Source organism: Otolemur garnettii, unplaced genomic scaffold (assembly GCF_000181295.1).
Source record: "Otolemur garnettii isolate 467f Iridium unplaced genomic scaffold, OtoGar3 scaffold00168, whole genome shotgun sequence".
NCBI lineage: Eukaryota > Metazoa > Chordata > Mammalia > Primates > Galagidae > Otolemur > Otolemur garnettii.
Genome location: NW_003852563.1, coordinates 2,557,941 through 2,580,412, shown reverse-complemented (window position 1 = coordinate 2,580,412; position 22,472 = coordinate 2,557,941). Strand labels below are relative to the sequence as shown.

General features: G+C 39.9%; 1 protein-coding gene and 1 non-coding gene across 5 annotated transcripts in view; both read right to left on the bottom strand.

Annotated features, from left to right (window-relative positions):
* Positions 1-22,472, bottom strand: part of ESRRG (estrogen related receptor gamma) — a 600,546-nt gene that overhangs the window by 9,815 nt on the left and 568,259 nt on the right. For all 4 annotated transcript variants that reach the window (XM_003800141.1, XM_012811603.1, XM_003800140.1 and 1 more), the window contains one exon: positions 3,627-3,896. In XM_003800141.1, the coding sequence (XP_003800189.1) occupies positions 3,627-3,896 (270 nt within the window). The remainder of the gene's footprint in view (positions 1-3,626; positions 3,897-22,472) is intronic.
* On the bottom strand, positions 11,596-11,700 carry LOC111728559. Its single transcript, XR_002775814.1, has one exon. It is a non-coding gene; the product is annotated as a U6 spliceosomal RNA (small nuclear RNA).

Below are 22,472 nucleotides of genomic sequence, written 5' to 3'. Positions count from 1 at the left end.
AACCTCTTGGTATATGCAGGAGATAACTGGGACCTAGAAGTTACAATATTAGAATTGTGACCTAGATTTTTCTTTTTAAACTCAGTCTCTCAGAGATAGATCAGTAATGCAGCAATTGCTCAAGAGGTTGTTAGTACTCAAAAATAAGAAAATACATTACTTAAGTGAGCCTCTAGGTTTGTTTTTCTGCCTGACATTTTTTCTTTTAGATTGAACTGAGGGTATAGACGATTAGGTTATACTGTTCACACTTGTTAGGTAGAGTCCAAGTTGTAGTACGTAGTACCAGCCTCTGCGTTTTTTATCTTCAAACACAATTGGAACTGTTATTTAGGGTTTTCAAATATTTGAATGTGAGAATGGCAAAATCAGTTCATGATATATCGTTGTTTTGGCCATATCCCTAAAGACAGGGAATATGCTTACAATGATGTGCTTGTGTTATAATGTTAAATGTATTCCTGAATTCATTTGTGATAGAAACATAGCTACAAAAAATATGACAGCTGGCTCAGTGCCTGTAGCTCAACGGGTAGGGCGCCAGCCACATACAACCGAGCTGGTGGGTTCAAACCCAGCCCCGGCCTGCCAAACAACAAAGACAACTATAATAAAAAAATAGCCGGCCGTTGTGGCAGATGCTTGTAGTCCCAGCTACTTGGGAGGCTGAGGCAAGAGAATCACTTAAGCCCAAGAGTTTGAAGTTGCTGTGAGCTGTGATGCCATAGCACTCTACTGAGGGCAACATAGTGAGGCTCTGTCTAAAAAAAGAAAAACATGATAGTCATTATCAAGAAGCCAATTGCCTGTTTCCCAAACATAAGCACAACATTCGTAATTATTGAATAAAGGCAGATGTTTAAAATAAACTGAAATTTAGACAAATGAGACAATGGTTGTTAACACCTACAGGGAAAGCCAAAATATCTACATAACTAACACTAAAATAGAGTTTTCTTTGCACAAAGTCACTTATGTTAACCTAAGATTCCTAAATACTAAAAAAAGGATAAAAATAAATAAACAAAAAACCTGGGAGATTTTTAGGGTATCTATGGAAAGTATTAAATTATTTTCATATTGATAACGTTTATGAGCAGTTTAAGAAACTTACATTGGATCTAAAGTAAGAATGACTCTACAAATTTATTCCTGTTCTCCAAATAATGATCAAAAAATGAAATAAGATAGCATCATACTGACAGTATCTAAGAAAATTACTTTGTGGGTGCTTAACCTAAACTAGAATTATGGGGCTTGCAAGGGGTGTGGGTGAGAAAAAGGCCATATTAAATACAGGAGAGGCGGCATGATTCACACATTGAAACAGTCCTTACTGTATTTAATCATTTCTTCTTTAATACGGGCTCTAATTAAGTTGATTTTTCTTTGTATTGAGAGGCTGAATCAATGTCAGAATCACCAGTGAGGAAATTTTGTGACATAGAGACATTTTCTGAGAAGAAATACTTCTCAACGATATACTCAACTACTATGATATAATTAAAAAGGGGGCTTTGTTAACAATTTTGGACTTTAGATGAGAATAATAAACTAACTACTTCTTTAAATAAAGTGTTTCCAATCCTAAGTCAGCGCTGTAAAGTAGGTCAGTTCTTTCCCCAAAGAGCAGAGTGTGTGGGATTATAACAGTTATATATCAATATATATATATTAATGGTTATACTTCTAAGCGACAGAGAGAGGCATGCTGCTACTAATTAACTTAGGTATTCTAAATTATAATGCTCAGCTATAAAGTGTTCATCTAACATCTAAAATTATAAAATTTTAGCAATTTTGATGATATAATTTTAGCACTGTTCAGCATTCATGATTAGTCATTTTAAAAAGCAATTTGAAACATAAAAGATATAAAAATAAAACATGCTTTGTGTATTTAAAAAATATAACAAAGTAAATGTTTTAAATTGGAATCATTTACTTTGCTACAAAAAAATATAACAAAGTACATGCTTTAAATTGGAATCATTTCGTGCAAACCAAATAAAAATTCTTCCCCAAGCCGTTACTATAAAATCTTTTTTCTCATTATGAGAGATCCTATAATGTAAAGTCCATACAAACTAATAAATCCTCAGAGAATTTCTGTCCCATCTCTCACTTTGATCTTCTAGAGAGCAGGGCCAGGGGTTCTGGAGGGTTTCTAACAACAAAACCATTTGTCATAAGGAATCATATTTTACAGTTTCACAGGAGAGTGGGTGAACAGGGGTGACCGGTGTGGTAAGGAGGAGGTTATATTCACAATTAAAACTGTGAAATGCTCAACTCCATTATGAAGACAAATAGGAAAGTACAACTTCATTGTTGAAAACAATTTCCCTCCTATCAGTCCAAGGATTCACGCATCAATATTGTAGATGAACTGTTAATTACAAAATCAATTAAAAATTATTTCTAAAAACAGTCACGCGTCCCTGGCTCTCATGGGGGCAATTTGGGCAGAAGGTCTCATCTCACTAGGACCGCGCCAAATCACAAAGTCGTCATCCACAAGTAAGCAAAAGCAATCTGGTTTTTCATTTTTCAGCGCGGCTGAGCCCAGCCTGAGATTGATCGTCACATATGGCCCCAGAAAACAAACTGTCAATACCTTGAATGCTGCAGAATTTGAACAAATAGCCGTCCGCCCATTCAAGCCACTCATTGCATCCCATTTAACAGATTTTATTGACAGTTTCCTTCTTGTAATTAAAGGGAAAACTACTGGCCGGCAACCAAGATAAAGTTCAAAGATAGGGTCAAAACAAAAGCAGATGGAGGGGCACGGTGTGACTGTCAATGGTACATAGCATCAGAGCCTGTTATTGACACACAGGTATCTAATGATCGGCACGTCATTAAGGAGGGATCTATCCTGAACTTTATGCAAATGCTAAAAGAGACTTAAGACCATAATAAAGCATTAGGAGAGGCACAAAGGGAAAAACAACAAAGCGCCAACGATTTTTACTTATCAGAAGTTGCTCTCTATTTTAGCACATTTCAGTTCAAATGTAAAGAACGTTTATTCCCATAATTCTTAACCCTTACTGCATAGGTGGTATCTTTGAAGGAAATACTCCTTCAGCAGAAGATGACTTTTAGGGAATGCCGGGATGTAAGAAAAGAGAGTATTTTTTGATAACCAAAATTAAAAGCAACGCTAAATTTATTTTGTCAATCGTAAAATTTGCATTTTTGAGGGGGAGAGTGATTTGTGTGTATCCATAATTCCTTTATTTTGACTTATAGATAAAATACCATGGAGCTAATTTTGTCCTGAGAGTATCCCTGTATGCTATTCCTATAAGAGCTTTTGCTTTGCTATGATCCAAATTAGTAAATGCATTAGTTTTATTTATTATTATTTACTATAGTAAATGCAATAGTTTAAGGTGAAAGTTTCACAGCTTTCAGGAAGCAAGTAAAATGAAAATAACTCCCATCAGTGTATTTTTCTGAGTTCTAACTTTTCACTAGCAACCAGCTACATGGATTTTAATTCTGCAGACTCAGACAGACTTTACAAACTCAGTCTGGCAAATTTCTGATGCAGTTAAGGGGAGGGATAAAATCGACGTATTAAAAAAATGTAACAACGACCATGTTGATATGCCAACCTGAATTAGCAAGAGCGATAGCTTTGAGGGTGACAAATTCTTCTTTCTCCAGCTTCATGCTCTTGTATTTCTTTACCAGCTGAAGGATAGCATTATTGAGATCCAGGAGGCCTGCTAATTTGGACTGGTCTTCGTCCATTATATAATCGTCTGCATAGACAAGTTCATCCTCAAACGAAAGAGATCGGTAAACGACACCAAGGATCAAAATTTCCATCCAAGCACTCTGCAGAAGGCTCATCTGGTCCGCCAGGGACAGCGTGGAGAAGCCTGCATGGAAAGACGGGCAGATCAAGTTACTTCAAAGCCATAATTTCATAATGCAACATTAGTTAGCTGGCTTCTGCATCAGTGCTCAAAATTACGCTGAGCTTTGATTAGAAGCTTTTAAATTTTCCCCCGATCACTTTGTGGATCGCAAAGTGAAAGTCACAAACTAGCTTCTTCCATTTGTTGGTGTTTTCTATAGGTTTTATAGACAACGTTAAAGGGAATTTAACAGAGAAATCATTTTCTTTCTTTTATTTGAAAAGAAAGATCATATAATCTTTAAGAACTCTTGATTTCTGGCTGAAAGCCATAGGAATATCAGATGTTTCAACTGTGTCATCTCTAAAAACTACTATTGATAAACATAAAGAGAATATATAAGAAAAAGAAGTCAAAAATAAAACAAAAGGAAACACAGAGTACAGTACAACTTGGGAACATTTCCCTATAACAGCCACAGCACAGTGGACCAGGAGTCACACCAGATGAGTGTCCTGGGATGTTTTGCCTTCACTGAAGTTTAACATGAATTTCTTGTTAAAAATGGTGATTACTAGTATAGAGGAAAGTAAAGTAGTTAGCAGCCTGGCCTCTTCTTCAATAGAAAAGCCACAATTAGTTCTTGTTATTAAGATGAAGTTAAAAGTTAAGTATACAGATAATGGGGTTTGGTAGAAAGGACATGACCCAACCCAGATTCTGAATGTAAATATTGGCTCCCCTTAGCTACCGGCTATTTCACCTTGAGCAAGACAATGAACTTGCACTTTAACATCTTGCATGTGGGAAATATAAAATAACATGTAGATAAACACTGACTCATAACGTGCATGCAAAAAGTGTCATTATATATTATTTTTAGCTGAATTATCTGGTTGACCACTTCAATTCTTGAGTGCACACCTGGGCTACCTTCATACCTGCACATTTTAATGCCCTCTAAGCTTGAGAAAACATATGCAAAAATATTATAAAGTAAATGTTGTTCAACAGGAAAAGATGAAGCAGTATAATTAAACCTACTCAGGAATAAAGATATATACATATATATTCATATTTATATTTATATCTCAGCGGGACAAGATCTATGTTCTAAAAGGAAGTCTTAGTGAAGACACCTCATGATCAGATGGTTTTTCCAAGAGTCCTAAAAAAGAATTGTTTCTTAAAACTTCACTCGCATTTCCAAGGCTATGCCCAGGATTCCAAAGGTGACCGTGAAGACAATGGCACCAGGCATGATTTAAGATCCTACCACCAGTAATTCCATAGAAGGGAGGATCATTCTCAATGCGACGACTTAGGAAATCTATTTTTATTCCCTGTTAGACCTTATTACTCACATCATGAATACCCACTGATGCCCAATCTTTTTAGGCTGTTGCTTATGGACATTGTTGCTGTCCTTTCTACTCATATCAAATTTTCTGTGTCCTATATGATATTAGAAACTACAGCACAGCAAAGAAAAGAAAATAATCTCCTGACTTATTAATGAAACTAGTAGTTTTCCATTTGGTACCATGAACTAGATGTGCTTAATAAAATCATCAAAAGGGATTAGCCAAGCTTTTCTTAGGGGAGTCTTTAAGGCACGTGTATAAAGCATTTCTTTTTATTGTTTATGAAGGTGCTTATGTGTAATTTGATAGTATTTCTTTTGTTCCAGCTATGCAAGTCTTTTTTAAAATGTTTATCCTTTTCTTCTTTTGTCATTGCAATTTGGGGTTCAGTTAATACATATCCTCTTAGAATTAGAGATATAATGGCTGGTGATAATTTAAACAGAGATTCAAAATAGAAAAATAGTTATTTGAGTGGGTTTAGAATCAGGTGCTTTTGAAAAGGCAGTATTAGACTCACAAAAAACACACAAAAGCCATATTGCTTTTTTTTTTTTAATCTCTCTCTCAAGTAAAAAGGTGTAATGCTAATCCGAATAGCTACCTCAAGAAAAAAGACCAAGTAGGAATTTCTTTTGTAAATTAAACAGATGCCTTCCCCCGAAAAGTAAATGGTCACCTGGAAAGTTATGAAGAAAAAGAAATGGGTCTTTCCAATCTGCCTTAGTTTTCCTGCTCTTTTCATCCTCCCAAGCAGCAGATGGACAGAGCGTGTAGCCCGCAGCGCCTTCCTGTGACAGCCCTATTCCCCCTCCCAGACACTGCTGTTAGTAAATAGATTTACACATTCTCCAATCTCCACACATCTTTCTGCCGAATAATTAAAAGCAGGATGATTAGTTTATTGAGTGGAAGGAGGAACTTTTTTATTGAGGTCCATCCACGATTTTATCAGGGCCAGCACTTTTACGGTTGTCAGGGGGGTGCAGGCATCCAATTTTTCTTATCTGCCTGATTAATACAAACGCTGTTTCAGGACGCATTAATTAACAGATACAAATCTACGTTCTCATGGAAGGATCAATACAGAGAAGAAAAGAGGCATCAATGTGAATTTAGTGCTGATGATGGAGAAGGCACGCTATCGACATTTACGTGCACGGAAACTTTAAAGTTGCACCAGGGCCCCTTTGTCCCTGTGATTTACAAATTAACAATGCTTCAGCCATAACAATGTTTCACACATTTCTTTGGGGTTTAATTAAGCAAAAAGCAATAAAATTTCATTTTTTCAGGTTGATCCTGTCAGTTGTTTCCTCCGTGTTGATGGTTGTGTGTGTGTGTGCGCTTATCTTTCCTGCAAACCTAACTTTCCTTTTGTTTTTCTATGAAATAAAGAGAAGGAAAAAAAAAAGTAAAGGAAAGGTTCTTTTTCTCTTTTTGGTCAGGGAGCAGGGGGAGACGGATGTAACACAAGAGGTTTGCGTGCTTGATATCTGTAAGTTTATTTCAGCTGACTAATGCAATTTTTGGAAATCCGTAGGAGAAAGGACAAACCATGCTTTATAAAATAAAATTAAACTCTGGATTTGAATTTCTTCTTGTCCAGAGACAACAGTCTCTTATTTTAACCCTTTACGGCCACACTTCTGCACTCTGGGGGCTGGCACAAAGAGCTCTCCTGCCCAAACACTTAAGTGGTAGTTCGAGAGCCTTGTCAGGAGGTAGTCATGCTCCTCTGGTCACCAAGGGGGCCAAATATTGATACAGAATAGAGGTTTTGCCTTCATTCCATAGAATTATTCCATCTGTCCTTTAGGAGTACTAGTATATTGCACATACATAAAAACACATGGATAAAACAAATTTTTTTTTATCAAATAGAACTGAGCAGAATGACTAAGGCCTTAAATGCAAATGCATGTTTTAATAGACTGACTCTAAGGAATTTTCCAAAAACATGATGGCTCTATTGGCTCACATGGCCTTTTGTCCCAATTACTATTACTAGTTTGTGCTTTTACCAGGCACTTAATGATGGTGTTTTATAGCTATGGGGAGGCAAGTGAGAGGCCCTCATCGTCTGTAACATTCAGCTCTCTCTGCAGAGAAGCCCCTCTCCCAAGGGAAATAAGAGACACTTCCCTGTCGTGGTGCTGGAACTCCCTGTTTTGTTCATCCTGGGAGCTTAATCTTTGGTGCATGACAGGTCATAGTTTTAAATGTTTGGCCATATTACACCTTTTTAAAAATATACTGACGCCATGAGACATTTTTTCTTCCCCTACTATGTCTCTTCCATGCATATCTCTGACAACTCTGATCTCTGTTCATCCCTCAGTGCCATTAATGTATCTCAGGCATTCTGCTGGCAGAATGACTCTCTACCTTGACCTGCAGTTAAATAGCATGTTTATCTGCAATCCAGCGTGCTCCAAATAAACCAGATGACAGTTGGGAAGAACATCATTCGGAGGGATTGAAAAGCTTCTCAGGAGGCAGGTACCCCTGAGGTAATGGGCTTGAAGAAAGCGTGCTTGGTACCAACCCTCTTGCCTTCTTCTGCTGGAAACTTCGGAGGCTGACAGTGGTGCCACGGGCACTCGTCAAGCGCTTTTTTTATTTTAGTCTGGCAAACTGATGCACTTTGCAGTCAACTTACAAAAAAGGCTAAGCATTGGAAAGTGTGAAGGGCAAAAAATATCTGACGGCTAGTCTTCAAAAATACACTTTCATTTCAGAAAGCATAAATGTTTATTTCCTGAACAGAGTGTTGACAGAAATAGGCTGCAGCACAGGCATTGGGGTTTAACCCCTGCGAGGCATTTTCTTCTCGGCTGCTTTCTTGAAACAGAGAAAAGGCAATTTAAATCCTCGGGGTGTCTGTTAATATCAGTTAATCATGGCATTGATTTGCCTGCTCATAGTTTTCGAACTGTAATTTTTCTGTTGCCCCCCAAATTGACACTTTTCCAACAAATAGCATATCATGCTAGAATGGTAATTATGTCAAAAGGACTCACTAAGATCACAAACAAAGATCTTAACATTGGAGAAGCTGATTAAGCAACGTAGCGAAAGGAAGGTACCCTCTTCTCCCATCCAAATAAACCTATTGTTTATAGGACCCAGGGGACAAAAGAATCACCATGGCGCTAAGATTTGGTCTTAGCTACCAACAGATGCACAGATGCATAACCCTTGTTAGAGATAAAGTAACTTTGTATTTTAGAGACATGTTGCTGTTTTCACATATGGGCAAATATATCACTTGTTCTATGATTCACAAAACACACAACTTAGGGTCTTTTAGGAGGCCATAGATATGCATGTGTGTGTGTGTGTGTGTATTTTTTTTTGCATAGACTAGAACTCAGCAGGAGCTTGAATTGAGCAGCTACAGAGGGTTAACTGCTGAAGTGAAAGTTGGAACATCCACACGGTGCTATCAGAAAACCTTACATTTAAAAAGTTTCTTTAAAAGGGTTGATAATGTAGATTTTATTTACACTTAAGCATTAGATATAACACCTCTATTCTTTGACTCTTTACTCTTTTACGCTTATCATAATCCAGATTTCCATAATTTAGACTCAATCACAATTGGCATTGGTAAAATGTAAGAATAAGTGACAAAAATGGGGAATAGCTTTCTGGATTGCTCACTTAATCATCTGTTCCAACTTTTGTTAATTCCATGAGAAAGCTATTTCTTTACTTCTGTTTTTTATTTTTTATGTCAAATAGATTTCATAGAGATGTTATGGGAAACATCAGTTTAAAATAGTGATTTCACAGGATACACTCCAATTCCCCCAAATGGAAAAGCAGACTCAGATTTGAATATTACTTTATATCTGCGTATGTCTGTGGGGCGAAATTGACCACCTTCTATTATTCTAATCTGAGAAGCTGATTTTGGTAGTTGCGCTAAGCTAAAGGCGGGAGAACAGAACCGCAGTCCAAGGCAGAGCCGCCACTATTCACTGAGTTTACAGGTCTAATTAACCGCTGACCACCAGTGGTTCTATAGACAAATGGGATTACCAGCGGTCTACTCAGGGGCACAGAAAGTGAAAACATGCCCCAGTGAAATGCTCTGGGAAATGGCTCCCTGTCGTGATTATTTCTTGTTTCCCAGGCCAGCATGCTAGAAAAATTAAAGGTACAACAGCTGCTAAGAAAAAATATTTCAAGTGGTAACGTAAGCAAGCCTCGAAACGATGACAAGAGTTTTTGGGTTTTGTTTTCCTGTGAGTGTGTGGGTGTTTAACAACTGGCAACCTACTTTGAAAAGGAGGTAGAGACAGGGCGGATGGATGTCTAATAAGAATGTATAGCCGAGTTACATGGAGCGTGTGGCTCTCCTTGGGAAGTCTGCACTTACCCTCACTTACCTATCACTTCTGAGTGACTCAAGAAGATCTAAAGTAATTCCCTTAGCTTTTCCCAAGCTCCCTCTTCCCTGACCTCAACTTTAGTTCTGTCTTTTCATCTGAGCCAAGAAGAAAGAAAAACCGTCGGGGCCACAGAGACAGGACGGGCCGAGCTGCCCTGGAGAGGGAACTCTAATGGCTTTGTTTTTCCTACACCTTTTATTTTTTACCAGTTGAAAATAAGTTCTGCCTGTAAAGTTCTCCTTTTTGATGTGACTGAAATTTGTTTGACCATCAGGAAAAAAGGAAGGCACTGACATACAATGTAAAAATGTAAAAAACATTTTTTTTAATGGCATTTTCAGTCTCACGTTGGGGTTAGAAGGTTATCGAGGAGGGAAAGGCATTGTTTTGGAGCCACATTTCTGATTTGAAAGAAGAAGAATTGGAACTTGAATCTGATTAGCTCTACACGATCGCTGGTAGGACCAGGGCAAGAAATACCAGAGGGTGTTACAGGGAAGTCCCAGGACAGCCGGCCCAGCCTGGGCATCAGCTGAGCGGGCACTGTCCTCTTCAAGGATCTCCCAAGGAGTCTGCCTCCAATTTGGTCAAATGTTTAATTTAAAAATCAAGCCTCCAAAATAGACACATAAGGACTCTATCTTGAACTTTGGAGATCTGTAAGTCTGACAGACATTCCCACAGGCTTTTAAAGAGCCTGCAGAAAATATTTAGTGTCAAATACCCAAAAGATAGAGTTTTTCTTCTTAAAGTGATATCTGAGGGAAGAGGCCAGTGTGGGAAACAGTGACCTTGAGATCTAGAGACCAGACTCAACCAATGGTAGTAACTTGGTTTTGAGTTGCATTGTATCCCCCCCAAAATATGTTGGGGTCCTCACCTCCAGGACCTGTGAATGTGACCTTATTTGGAAATAGGCCTTTGCAGACTATCAAGTTGAGATTAGTAAAGTGGGCCCTGAGCTGGCTATATCTTCATAAAAGGGGGAAACCTGGACACAGAGATAGACATGAATAGAGGGAAGATGATGTGAAGACACAGAAAGAAGGCTGTCTACAACTCAGGGGACACCTGAGGCTCCCAGAAGCTAGGAAGGCCAGGAAGGCCAGGAAGGCCAGGAGAGCCAGGAAGGCCAGGAGAGCTGGGAGACAGGAGTGAACAGGTTCTTTCTCAGGGTCCTCTGACGGAATCAAAGCTGCTGACACCTGAGCTTGGACTTTTATCTTCCAGAACTATGAGCCAATAAATTTCGGTTGTTCCAGCCACCCAGTTGGTGGCATTTTGTTATAGCAGCGCTAGCAAACTAATACAGACCTAGTTTACTTCCTTATCTGTCAAATGTGAAATGTACACTAGACATGTCTGAAGACTATCCCAGTTCCAACATTTTGGGACTCAGAGTGACATACTGAGAACTACGTTCATGAAGCACAAGGCTATCTGGGTAAGGTGAGCACCTAAAGCCCAGTCACTGGCCTGGGAGGCAGCAGACCACAATTGAGGGCCACCTCTGCCTCCAGGGAACTGGGACTCTGAGGAATGACCCAGCTTCTGTGGTTTCCACTCTCTCATCTATCAACACAGGAAAGATGTTGCTAACAGTTGGTCCTGGCTCTAAATCATCAGGTGTCCAATGATTCCATTGTAATGAAATTCAAATCAACTGATATTTATTTGGAGCTTCTATTATAAATGAAATGCTACACTTAGTCTCATTGGGACATGCAAAATAATACTGACATAGAACCCCTGTCATCTAAGATTTTATAGTGCAGAAACAGTACACTGGACCATCCTGAAAGCGTCCACACGCGGCAGAGGAAAGCCTGGTGCTTGGTCACACGCCGCATCCTCCTACCTGTGTCCACCACTTTCTTCTGTTCCCTCCACAGTTTTGGTCAGGCCTTCACCATCTTTTGGAGGGAGGGCAACTTTATTATTATTACTTTTTAGTTAAAAAATACGGAATGCTTCAAAATTTGCGTGTCATCCTTGCACAGAGACCATGCTAACTTCTCTGGATTGTTCAAATTTTAGTAGCTGTGCTGCCAAATCAAGAACCAGAGAGGAGATTTTAATAGCCTCCTAATCAAACCCTTATATTTGGTATCTACTTCTTCTACACTAGCAGTCTCTAAAACATGAATTCTAACTATGCCACCTGTTGATCAAAATGCTTTCCTGGCTTCTGTTATCTTATCAGACCAAACTGAAACTCTGGCATAATATAGAATTTTGTTCACTAGTTGGGTCTTTTCTCCCTTTCCTGCCATATTTCCTCCTCGAGTAACTTCTCTATGGATGGCCTAAAATGTTGAAAAGTGAGCTTATTTTCCCAACCCCACTGTCAAAACCCACAGCTCTAGTACATACTTCCTTAAGCGCCTCCATCCACCTGCCATTTCACCCTTAGTTCTTCATTGATCTGCCACCAAGTTGTCTCTTTCACGCTTCCTGAATCATTCTCAAATGCACACACTCCTTTCTGTTCCCCACTACCATTGTCCTTGGTACTGTGCCGCCTCTCAGGACAGCTGTAAGATACACAAGTGAAGATGGAGGTATGCATAGGAGTGAGAGACACAGCCCTGAGCATGACTGCTGAAGTACGGTGTGGATGTCCCTGCCAGTTGAACCTGTATCCTTTGTATAGTGGTTTCCATGCCTCCTGAGCTTGTGGTGGAGAAGCCCCTTGCTTAGTTCCCTGCTGGGTCTCCAGCACCCCCAACAGGTGCCTACAGAGCAGGTTTAGTAACATGTGCTGAATGAGAATAGAAAATTCCTCAACAGCTTCCTGACTCACTTTCAAATAGATGGGAGGTTGGGAATGAAGAGACCACTCTGGAAATTAGATCCCTCCCTGTCAAAAAAAATTATATATCAACACATAAATTTAAAAGTTGTCTAATGTGGCTCTGCGCCTGTGGCTCAAGTGGCTAAGGCGCCAGCCACGTACACCTAAGGTGGTGGGCTCGAATCCAGACCAGGCCCGCCAAACAACAATAATGGCTGCAACCAAAAAAATAGCCTGGCGTTGTGGCGGGCGCCTGTGGTCCCAGCTACTTGGGAGGCTAAGGCAGGAGACTCGCTTGAGCCCAGGAGTTGGAGGTTGCTGTGAGCAGTGAAGCCACGGCACTCTACCCAAGGGCTCAGCTTGAGGCTTTGTCTCAAAAATAAATAAATAAAAGTTGTCTAATGTTTCTTCATTAATTCAATAAATATTTAATAAAGCATTGATTGTGTGTATAGCTTTTGGCTTTTACGCACCTACGTAGTATATAGAATTTCATTGGGAGCCCCTTATAGACTCCTGCCTATATCCCTTTATCTCAGATAGTTGCTCTTTAATTTATAATTAAAGTTGACGTTTTAATCATATGGACTAACTGCTTCTGTTATATTTATAAATAATCATCCATAGCAGATTTCATGATAATCTCACAAGGACTTTTTTATTATTTTGAAGTATCCGTAATTAATTTGTCTACTTTATCCAAACTGTATCATTATTTTAACAATATATAAATTTATTTCAGATAGCTGGGACTGCAAACCTCTGAAATTCTAGCCTAGTCAAGTCGGGGTGAAAACAAATGCTCATCGCTTTTTTCTCCTTGCAAGAATTAAGTAATATTGTGTATTTCCTTTATTTACCGTGAATTCTTAGGTGATTCCAAACCTAATTTTTATAAACTTCAAGTAAAAACTGCTCGAGAGGACACTCCCCGTCTTAAAAAACAAATGACAAGAAGAGTGAAAAGTCCCAAGTGTTTCCTCTCCCAGAATCTAAAATAGCAAGAGAGGAGGAGGCAGTGAAAACGCCCTCCGAGGCGCCTCCCTCTCAGTCCATTTTACAACAATGGGTCCTAACTAAGTAAATACTCGCTTGTCAGAAGTATTTGCAACACTACAGTCACTGCGGCACTGAGGGACTTCCCCATCTCAAGCAGCAAATTAGACATTTACAAATAGTGAAGATGGTACTTGTCTGCTATGACCTTTCACTGTGTCTGCACGTGTAGGTGTTAATGTAATTTAAATGCCAGTTAGACATGTTTGGGGTTTATCAAACTCGTTTTTATAGCCATTCTTATGTAACGATTTTGAAGAGGGACTGTTTCCTCTGCCACAGGAACCAGCATGGCTATAGATAGCCCTATGCAAATAAAGTGTACAAGTAAAGCAGGATCTATTTAAATCTAAATGGAGTCAGGTAGGACCTTGAGGAGATGAAGCTGGGACCAAATATATATATATTTTTAATAGGCCAGAGGAGGTTCCCATTATTTTGGTATGAACTTTGTTCATTTGGGGTACATTACGAAGCTGAGAGTTTGGATTTATATGCAAACAAATTGCATCGGTTGGAGTCTGCAATTTTTCATTTAAAATAGAGAGATAAGGAGAAACACAAGAAGGTGAATCTTGCTAACATAGATTTTAAGATCAAAAGCATGCTTTTCAATCATGTAAAGTTTTAATAAACTAACCAATGAGCTATTAATAAAGGATGTCATTTGTCAGCCTTCAGGAGGAGATAGATGTCTTTTCAGAACTGTTGGAGAGATAATTCCAGCTGTAATTTTTACTTAACTTTTTAAAAACAACAACACAAAGTTATTGGTATATTGGTATTTTTACCTTCCCTTTATACTTTCTAAACTTTGATTTTTCACAGTCTTTCTAAGCCAAAACATATATATTTAAAATAAAAACACTGAATTTTGATCAATGTTCTCTTCCCACACATGGATTTTAATGACAATAGATATATTTTAAGGTAAACTGCTTTTCCTGGGAACATTCGACAATAAAGGAAATCCAGGAAGAGCAGCTGGGCCACGGCTGCTCCATTTCTGTTTTACCTGACCCAACATAATAACAATTTTCTGCTATTGTAATGAGAGTCTTTAAAAAGGCAAATTCTACGCATGAAACAAATGAGGACTAACCTATTGTGGATTAGCTGCCCAGCTAGCTAGTTATAGAAAAGAGATAGATTTAGTATAGAAATAAATATCTCTCTCTATTAATTTACTGATTCTGGGCAAAAGAGAAAATCAGAAGGCACAGAGAAGAGCTCCGTGTGTTCTCTGGTCTGATTTTGGATCAAACACTGGCTGTTTAAGGAAGATGAAAGTCCAGAGGTTCTCCCAATACATCTGTTTGCATGAATGAGGCGGAGTCACTGGCTTTCAGGCTCAGGATGTCTTGACAGACAGGTCTCTTTGTTATAGTTTTCTTATTTGTGAAGCCCATACCTGTACATATGTTAGTTTTAATTTTCAATTCATCTCTATAAGTAATGTGCTGCCTTTTGTGAATAACAGTGGAAAGCAGTTTGGATTTGAAGCAGTGAGTCTAATACTTTTTGCAAAGGTTGTTTCTGTCTTTATACGTAAAACTATCGGACTGCTTGGAGTTAAAAACATCTTTACCTAACGAAATTGGAACCACTTCCTTTAGCTCTCCTGTACATAAATAGAAGTAGAGCTTTTTTTTTTTCCTTTCTCACAAAATATATGAAAGTAAATGTAAACTTTTCACTCTGTTGATGTAAAAGTTTGGGTCCTTTGTCTAAAAAACAAAAAATGCTGAATGGGGAGGGCAGTGTGAGAACCTGAGTAATTTCATAAGAATTCACCTAAAAATTTTAAAACTAGATTAGAGCGCCCACATACAGAATAAGAGAGTCATGATCATCTTGTGTACTTTCACTGAAATGCCCAATATTAAGTGTATCTAAGACATGCAAGAGAAAAATCACTTATAAATTCTACATTAATTTTAAATAACAAATTTTCAAATCTTTTCAAACGTACTGGACTGGCCCTTGATGTCCAAATTAGTGCAACAAAAGCACTAACTGTGAGAGACTTAATGTTTGTGGAGTTGACATCGATATCTCCCCTTGTCTCGCTTTTACTTGGGAAGCAGGAAAGACTAAAAATCCTTCAGGTGTGCTTTTGTCGATTCTTCTAAAGTAGAAAGGAGCTGTAACTCAGCACTTCTAACATACGCCCCAGAAGGAGGAGAAGCAGAAAAAATTCAGGAGGTCTTCTGCATAAATGCAAGTTAAAGGATTTACAGCATAGGCCGTTAAAAACAAAGTGTCATATGTATTCATGAAAGAACGTAGAAGAAATATGTTATCCCTGAGATGCATGTCACAGATATGAAATTATAGCACGCTGACCCTGAAACTCCACACTCAAATAATATTGGAACTCCTCACCATCTATGCTTAAAGACCTGGGCATAATTCGTGCTCTGGACGGCATGGAAAAACAGCTTCTCCGAATTTCTAGCTCTGAGATTTCACTTAAAGTCAGGCTGCTCTCACCCTATTTTTCTCTGTGGCTAATGAAGATCTGATTACAAATATTTACTCCCAAGTTCATGGCTGGCATTTGCTGGCTCAAGCAGTGCTAAGTCATTACTGCTTGGCATACGTTCCACTGGGGAGGCTACTAGTTATCTTCTCATTGACAATAGAGGCAACCCCTTCAATTTCTCTCAGCCCTCCCTCCTTCCACTTTACACTGTCCCCAATTTGGGGGACTGGCCAAGTTAAAATGAAACAAAAACATCCGACGATGCAGCTCTCGGAATTCCTCAGCCACTTGAAAGCAGAACTGTTATCGGTAGTAAAAGGCTGCCTGTTGTCTACCCCGGACACATGACACATAGACCAAACTGCAGGTCTTACAATCACTCTTTCTGAGAAGCCCTCCCATTCAAAAGTGGAATAGGGGAGGCAAATGTAGCCACAGTTAAAAGCACTCACGCTATAATTCTTCTCCTCCCCAAATGAACACCAGCACCTATGGCACTGCCCCGCAGCCTCCCTGCTTTGATCTGTTGGAAAATGCATTTATCATTGGCTCCCACCTCTCTACTGCACTGTGACTATTTCCTTTCCTGTCGCTGAGACCCTCCAAACAAACCCGGGTAACACTAGACATTTTTACATGAGGTCGATTCAAGGAAACGGAAAATACAAGGGTTACCATATTCGGAAGTCGCACTGTTTCCTAACTTGATCTGAGTAGCATGAAGACTGCCTCTGGAGTCAGAGAATCTTAGGTCTGCAACAGTCCAAAATGAAAAGGGGGGAAAGAAGGATAAAAAAAAAAAGCTGCCTGATTCTAATACACCTAATTAGCCATCGGCAGACTCTTAATTGCATACATTAGGATGATTCCATAGTGGAGATTAATTCTAAATATACCCAAGCAGCTGGTTAAGATGCCATGGATTACAGTGTGGACTGTACTTTTCCACTTAATTAGATATCAAAATTAAGCAGCAACAAGCATTTTGACATAACGGGGATCAAGCCGCTGCCTGGTATCCCAGAGCTGCACTAAAGTGACCGCTAAACAGAGCCGCACAGATGGAGAGATATTAAATGCCGCACTGGAAAGTAATTTCAAATAATAAAATATCAATATTTACATTTTAATTACCCCTACTGAGAGCCGCTCTGTCATTTTCACTATTGCCGACGCAGCAAGGGGTAGTGGAATGACATTGCGGCTCTGGCTGCAATGACTATTTTGTTTCCATTAAAGAATGACAAGTGTTTTAGAGGCAGTGACACTCGGTGTGTGAACAAGAATGACAGCAGATCAGAAAATTCCTATTAAGGGACTAAATGCCTCAACAAGAGAATTTACTCTGAGCAGCAGCTCCTCCTTGAAGCACATAATCCCTTCCAAATTTTCTGCTGAAAGTTTATTATTGGGGAGGCCCAAGGGAAGTTTTAGTCTCCCATGAAATATTTAGATCCGTAAAATGTTATATGATGATTGTCAATTTAAAAACAATAATGCTTGATGGGAACAAATATCCAGGAGTTATGTGGAAATCGCAATGAGGTTGGATGGGGGAGAGGGCGGCTCTTTTTTTTATATTCTCTCGTTTACATTGACAATACCATGGATCACGTTTCCTCCAAGCATATCTATTTCTTAATAGAGTATATCAATGAAATCTTGGAATACAGTTTAGAATCATCCTATAAGAACATTAGACTTGTTTTCACTGTCTTTTCATGAGTATTTTATTATACCAAACCATCTCAATCATAATTTCCTTGGCATAGAAAATGAAGTCCAGAGCGGGTGATCATTTGCACGTGTAAATGCACACACACGTGTACACATCGTGTATATTTTGCTTTCGCTTCTGTTATTATTTAAAAATAGGAAATAGCAAATTCCCTAGGAATATTAAATTCCTAGTGACCGTCACCAAATTTAATTACTCTTTATGGGATGTGAAGATGAGATTGTGAAAAAAAATAAAAGGTATATATTGGATGTGGCATGCTGCGTTCACAGGATAATAAATGGGGGCAGTAAAGGCTTCCTTTGGGGATGACTGTCAAAACTGTAGAGATCTTGAAAGAATTTTAATGCCTCCAGATATGAGCGAGTGTATAAGAAAAACTCCTTGGTCAGTATACTAGGGTAGGCAGTTAACTGACCCCCTATCTCAGAACCTGCATTTATTTAATGTGTGGAGATGAACAACCATAAAGGTGATAAATGGCTAGAGCAGGAGGCTGAATGGAATTTTTCAAAGAAAGGGAAAGGGAAGTTGGGGCGAGTTCTACAGAGCTTCAGCCGTCACATTCCTTTTAAATTATCAATTTTGAAGTTGAAATACAGACTAGATAACAGGTATGCTATACTAATGTGTGTTCCCTAACTAGGAGATGTGCTCTCTTAACAAAAAAATAAAAGTGCATCTCAAAGTATTTCTATCCCTAATGCTTTTAGGACAAGACAGATCCCCATTTCTCAGCTACCAGCACCTTTTAATTTCTGAAAGAGCCACGGTTGAAAATCTTAATTAATTGTTCCATACTGCTTCAGGATCATTATGCAATGTAATAAAGGCCGTGTAATTATGAAATTTTACAGCCATTACCAAGGCTGATGGCTCGTATTTCATCCTCAGCTGGACCCGATGGCTTTTAGGCACTCGGCTCCCCTTTGATGAACTACAGACAGATCTATCAGGCCCAAACAATATCCAGGCGAGGCGGCTATAATAGCTACCTACAGATGAAGCCATAGATGAAGATAAACTATAAATCCACACACACAAATGCAGGCACACGGCCGCCGGCGGACGGCGGAGGAGAGAGGAAGTGGCACCGTGGAAGGTAGCCGCTCCCACGAAGGCCGCCTCCTGCTGCCCGCACGTCCTGCTCAGTCACCCAGAATGGGTCGGATTTCACAAAAGACAGGGAAGCCCACGTGAACATCTCATTGATTCTCTGTATCTCGAAATCAAATGAGAGAAGGAAGGAGTGTCCATGAGCATTGTACTCAGTGCATTATTTAGAGGGCAGAAACTACTCAGATATCCTAACATCTGTTTCAGTGCTGGAAAAAAAACAAAAATAAAAACCCAACAACTAGATACATGGGATTTTATTCCTGGCACATGGCACTAATACAGCAATTTAAAATAAGTCCTCTGAAACAAATTAGAGTTTAGCTCATAATATACTCATGCTTACAGCTCTTGAGTGTCTCTTCCACAGATACTGAACATCTTAAAACAATAATACAAAATAATTCAAGAACAAAAACTCAAAGCTGTAATGTATGTGGGGAAAATAAAATCATATTAATTTACAACTAAATCACAAGTACTGACTGATTTGGGAGGGTAAGAGTCCACGTAGCCTATGACCTGATACAGCTATTTTGTGTTAATGTTGCCTACACCTCTTTTTTTTGGGGGACTGACCACTGCAGTGGTTAAATGTAACAGGGGCATCTAGGAGGTTCAATCGACCACGGTAAGTGCTATACTTCAGGGAGCAACTACTTCAATGCTGCCTGTGGGATGAGGCAACATCATGCAGCTTATGCCCTCGGTCCTTATGACGGCAGCAGACTCATGCTGGCTGGTTTTATGAATATGACCAGACAGCCAGTATGTGATGTGACTTACCCTGAAGAAAAAAGCTTACCAGAGGGTCACTCCAATTCAGTCTGGAAAGTGAAACAAGGGGCCATGTGGGGGGAGGCAAGAAAAATTAGCAGGATGCATGAAGGCTGAGCTGATGACTGGCAGAAGGGTAGGGCCTAGGCATGTGTGCGTGTGTGTGTGTGTGTGTGTGTGTATAAAAAGGATGGAACTATGGTGTGTCATTAGGTCTCCAGAGGCACCACTTGGGACAGTTCTGTAAGATTATGGATTAAGACTGAAACTGGCTACAATACAATCCCAGCCACTGAACTAGCTATGTAACCTTGAATTAGTCACTGAATTGCTCCAGCTCCCCTAGGTTGGCACACTGGATGCTCTTGTTTATGGTACACTCTGGACTGAACATCTCACTGCCAACTCTGATGCTCTTTGATATGGGCAATGGAAAGCACAGGTCCAAAACAAGCCACTCTCTCTGCCTGAAGCCCTTGCCAGGCCACCTGTATTTTACCCTGCCAGTGTGACTGCATTTCCCGTTTTCTAAGATAGGTCATATATACATGTCCTGGTTCTGTTTCTCCTCTTCATCTGTACTGGGTCTCATTCCTAAGGCCTTCCTACCTGCCTTTAAATTTGAGAGACTGCTCTTTCTTCCCAAGGAAGGCCTTCACAATGTTGTCAATCTCACCTCTTCTGGCCTCCTTGAAGATTCTGTTCTATCAATTTTCTGCTCAGTGCCTCTCCCTCTTTGGTCTTCACAAATCTCTCCTTCTCCTTGGGTTCTGTTCCTTCGTCTTGTTATTCTGATAAAATCTTCCCTCCACTTTGGCTCCACGTTAACGGCCAGCTTCCTGCCTGTCTGTCTGTCTCCCTCTGTTCCTGTATCATCCAAATTCCTGACCGAATGGTGTCCAGGCACTTCTCCACTACCATTCATCTTCAAGCCCCTACAGTCTGGATCGTGTCCCAGCTGTCATCACCATGATGACCTGCTCAGAGCCTATTTGATCTCTCTGGGCTATTTATTCCACTTGCATGCCTGTCTCCCTCCCCAAAATGCGCTCCTTCTTTGTCATTTGTGACACATCTTTCTTGCTGGTTTTTCTTCCTTCTTTTGTGTCAGTCCTTCCCATGTGATACTTTCAATAATTCTGTCTCAGCTTCTTTTCTTCCTCTACCTTCCCTTCATTTTTATGGCTATAACAAAACAGTGTAACTCACACCTGCTTCTTCCAAAAGAGCTAGACTGTGACATTTCTGGTTCTCTATGGGTCACTCCCATCAAAATGTCTCACGGTCAACTCATATCAAAATGTCTAAAATTGAACTCATTTTCTTCCAAAACTTATTTCCAAAATACATTCCCTAAGGTATTGTTGAAGGCTGAACAAGACAGGGGTGAAGTTTTGGAATTAGTCTTGACTCTTCTACTATGTCCAATTTTTCTATGAAGTATCTCTTAGTTCCAACTCTTACATCTTGTCCCCTAATTCAGTTCCTCATTATCTTCCACCTTTACTAAGTAAATGCCCCCCCACCTCAGAATTTCCCTGACATCTTTTATTAACTACAGAAAGCAGGGATCACTTTTCCCGGCTGTGATAATTTCTCTCTGTGAGGTCCATGGAGTCCCTCACTGGCAATTTACCGTTCTCTCTCCATTTTTTGATAAGAATGATGAAGACGATGATAAAAATTTGGAAAATTCACTGAGGGCTTATAACGTGCCAGGCACCATCCTAAGCACTTCTGTTTACTGAATGCCTACTAGGAGGCACTCATTAAGAATACTACCAAAGGCCATCCTTTGGGGGCTTACATTTGGGAGAGGGTGGCAAATAAAAATAGTGCAGGGGGTGACATAATATTGCAATGGAGAAAAATGTCCACAAAACTAAGAGAAAATGAAATCAGGGATGGGGAATGGGAATAGAGGAGCTGCTATTGTAAGCAAGGGGTGAAGGAAAGTGTCACTGATACCTGGCCTCTAAGCAGAGATCTGAAGGTGAGCGAGCAAGCCCTGTATCGGCCTAGGGACTGTAAGTAACTGTGCATGTCCCTTCACAATTTATACGTTGAAGTCCTATACCCTGATGTGATGGTATGCATATTAGGAGGTGGAGGGTCTGAGAGGTAATTAGCTTATGAGGGCACACAGAGCCCTCATGAATGGAATTAGTGCCCAGAGAGGTCCTTTCCCCTCCTTCTCCATGTGAGGAGCAGAGAGAAGGCATCATCATGGTGTAGGAACCGGCCCCTCGCCAGGCACAGAGTTTGCTGGCTCCTGGATCTTGGACTGCCCAGCCTCCAGAACTGTGAACAGTACATTGCTGTTGTTCATTGGCCAGGTAACAAAAGTTAGTCTGTAACAGTTCTTTGTTACAGGAACCCAGATGGACTGAGGCCCTGGGGAAGAGCATTGCAGGCAGAGGGAATAACAAATACACAGATGCTAGAGGCTTTTTGTTCTGGTGCAGAGATCGTAAAAGGCCAGTGCAGCTGAAGACAAGTAGGAGGAAATGGCACTGGGGAACGGGGCAGCCACGGCACAAAGGGTTGGCAACACTTTGCAAACTTTTGCAGCTTTTACTTTTCTTGAGATGGGAAGCCACTGGGGGCTTCTGGCAGAGAGGAGACGGGATCTGACTTGCATTTTAAAAAGTGACTGCTGGGTATGCAATCAAAACCATTTTGTTCTCACTAAAACCTTACAGGACATACACTATTATCTTTGCCACTTTACACTAGAGGAAACTAAAATATAAAACCGCTTTAGGTCACATGACCAAAAGTAGGGGCACGATTTCCATCCATGGCATTTGAGTCCAGAGGCTGCACTTTAACCACCAGGCAACACCATCTCTCTTCCTGTAGTCTAA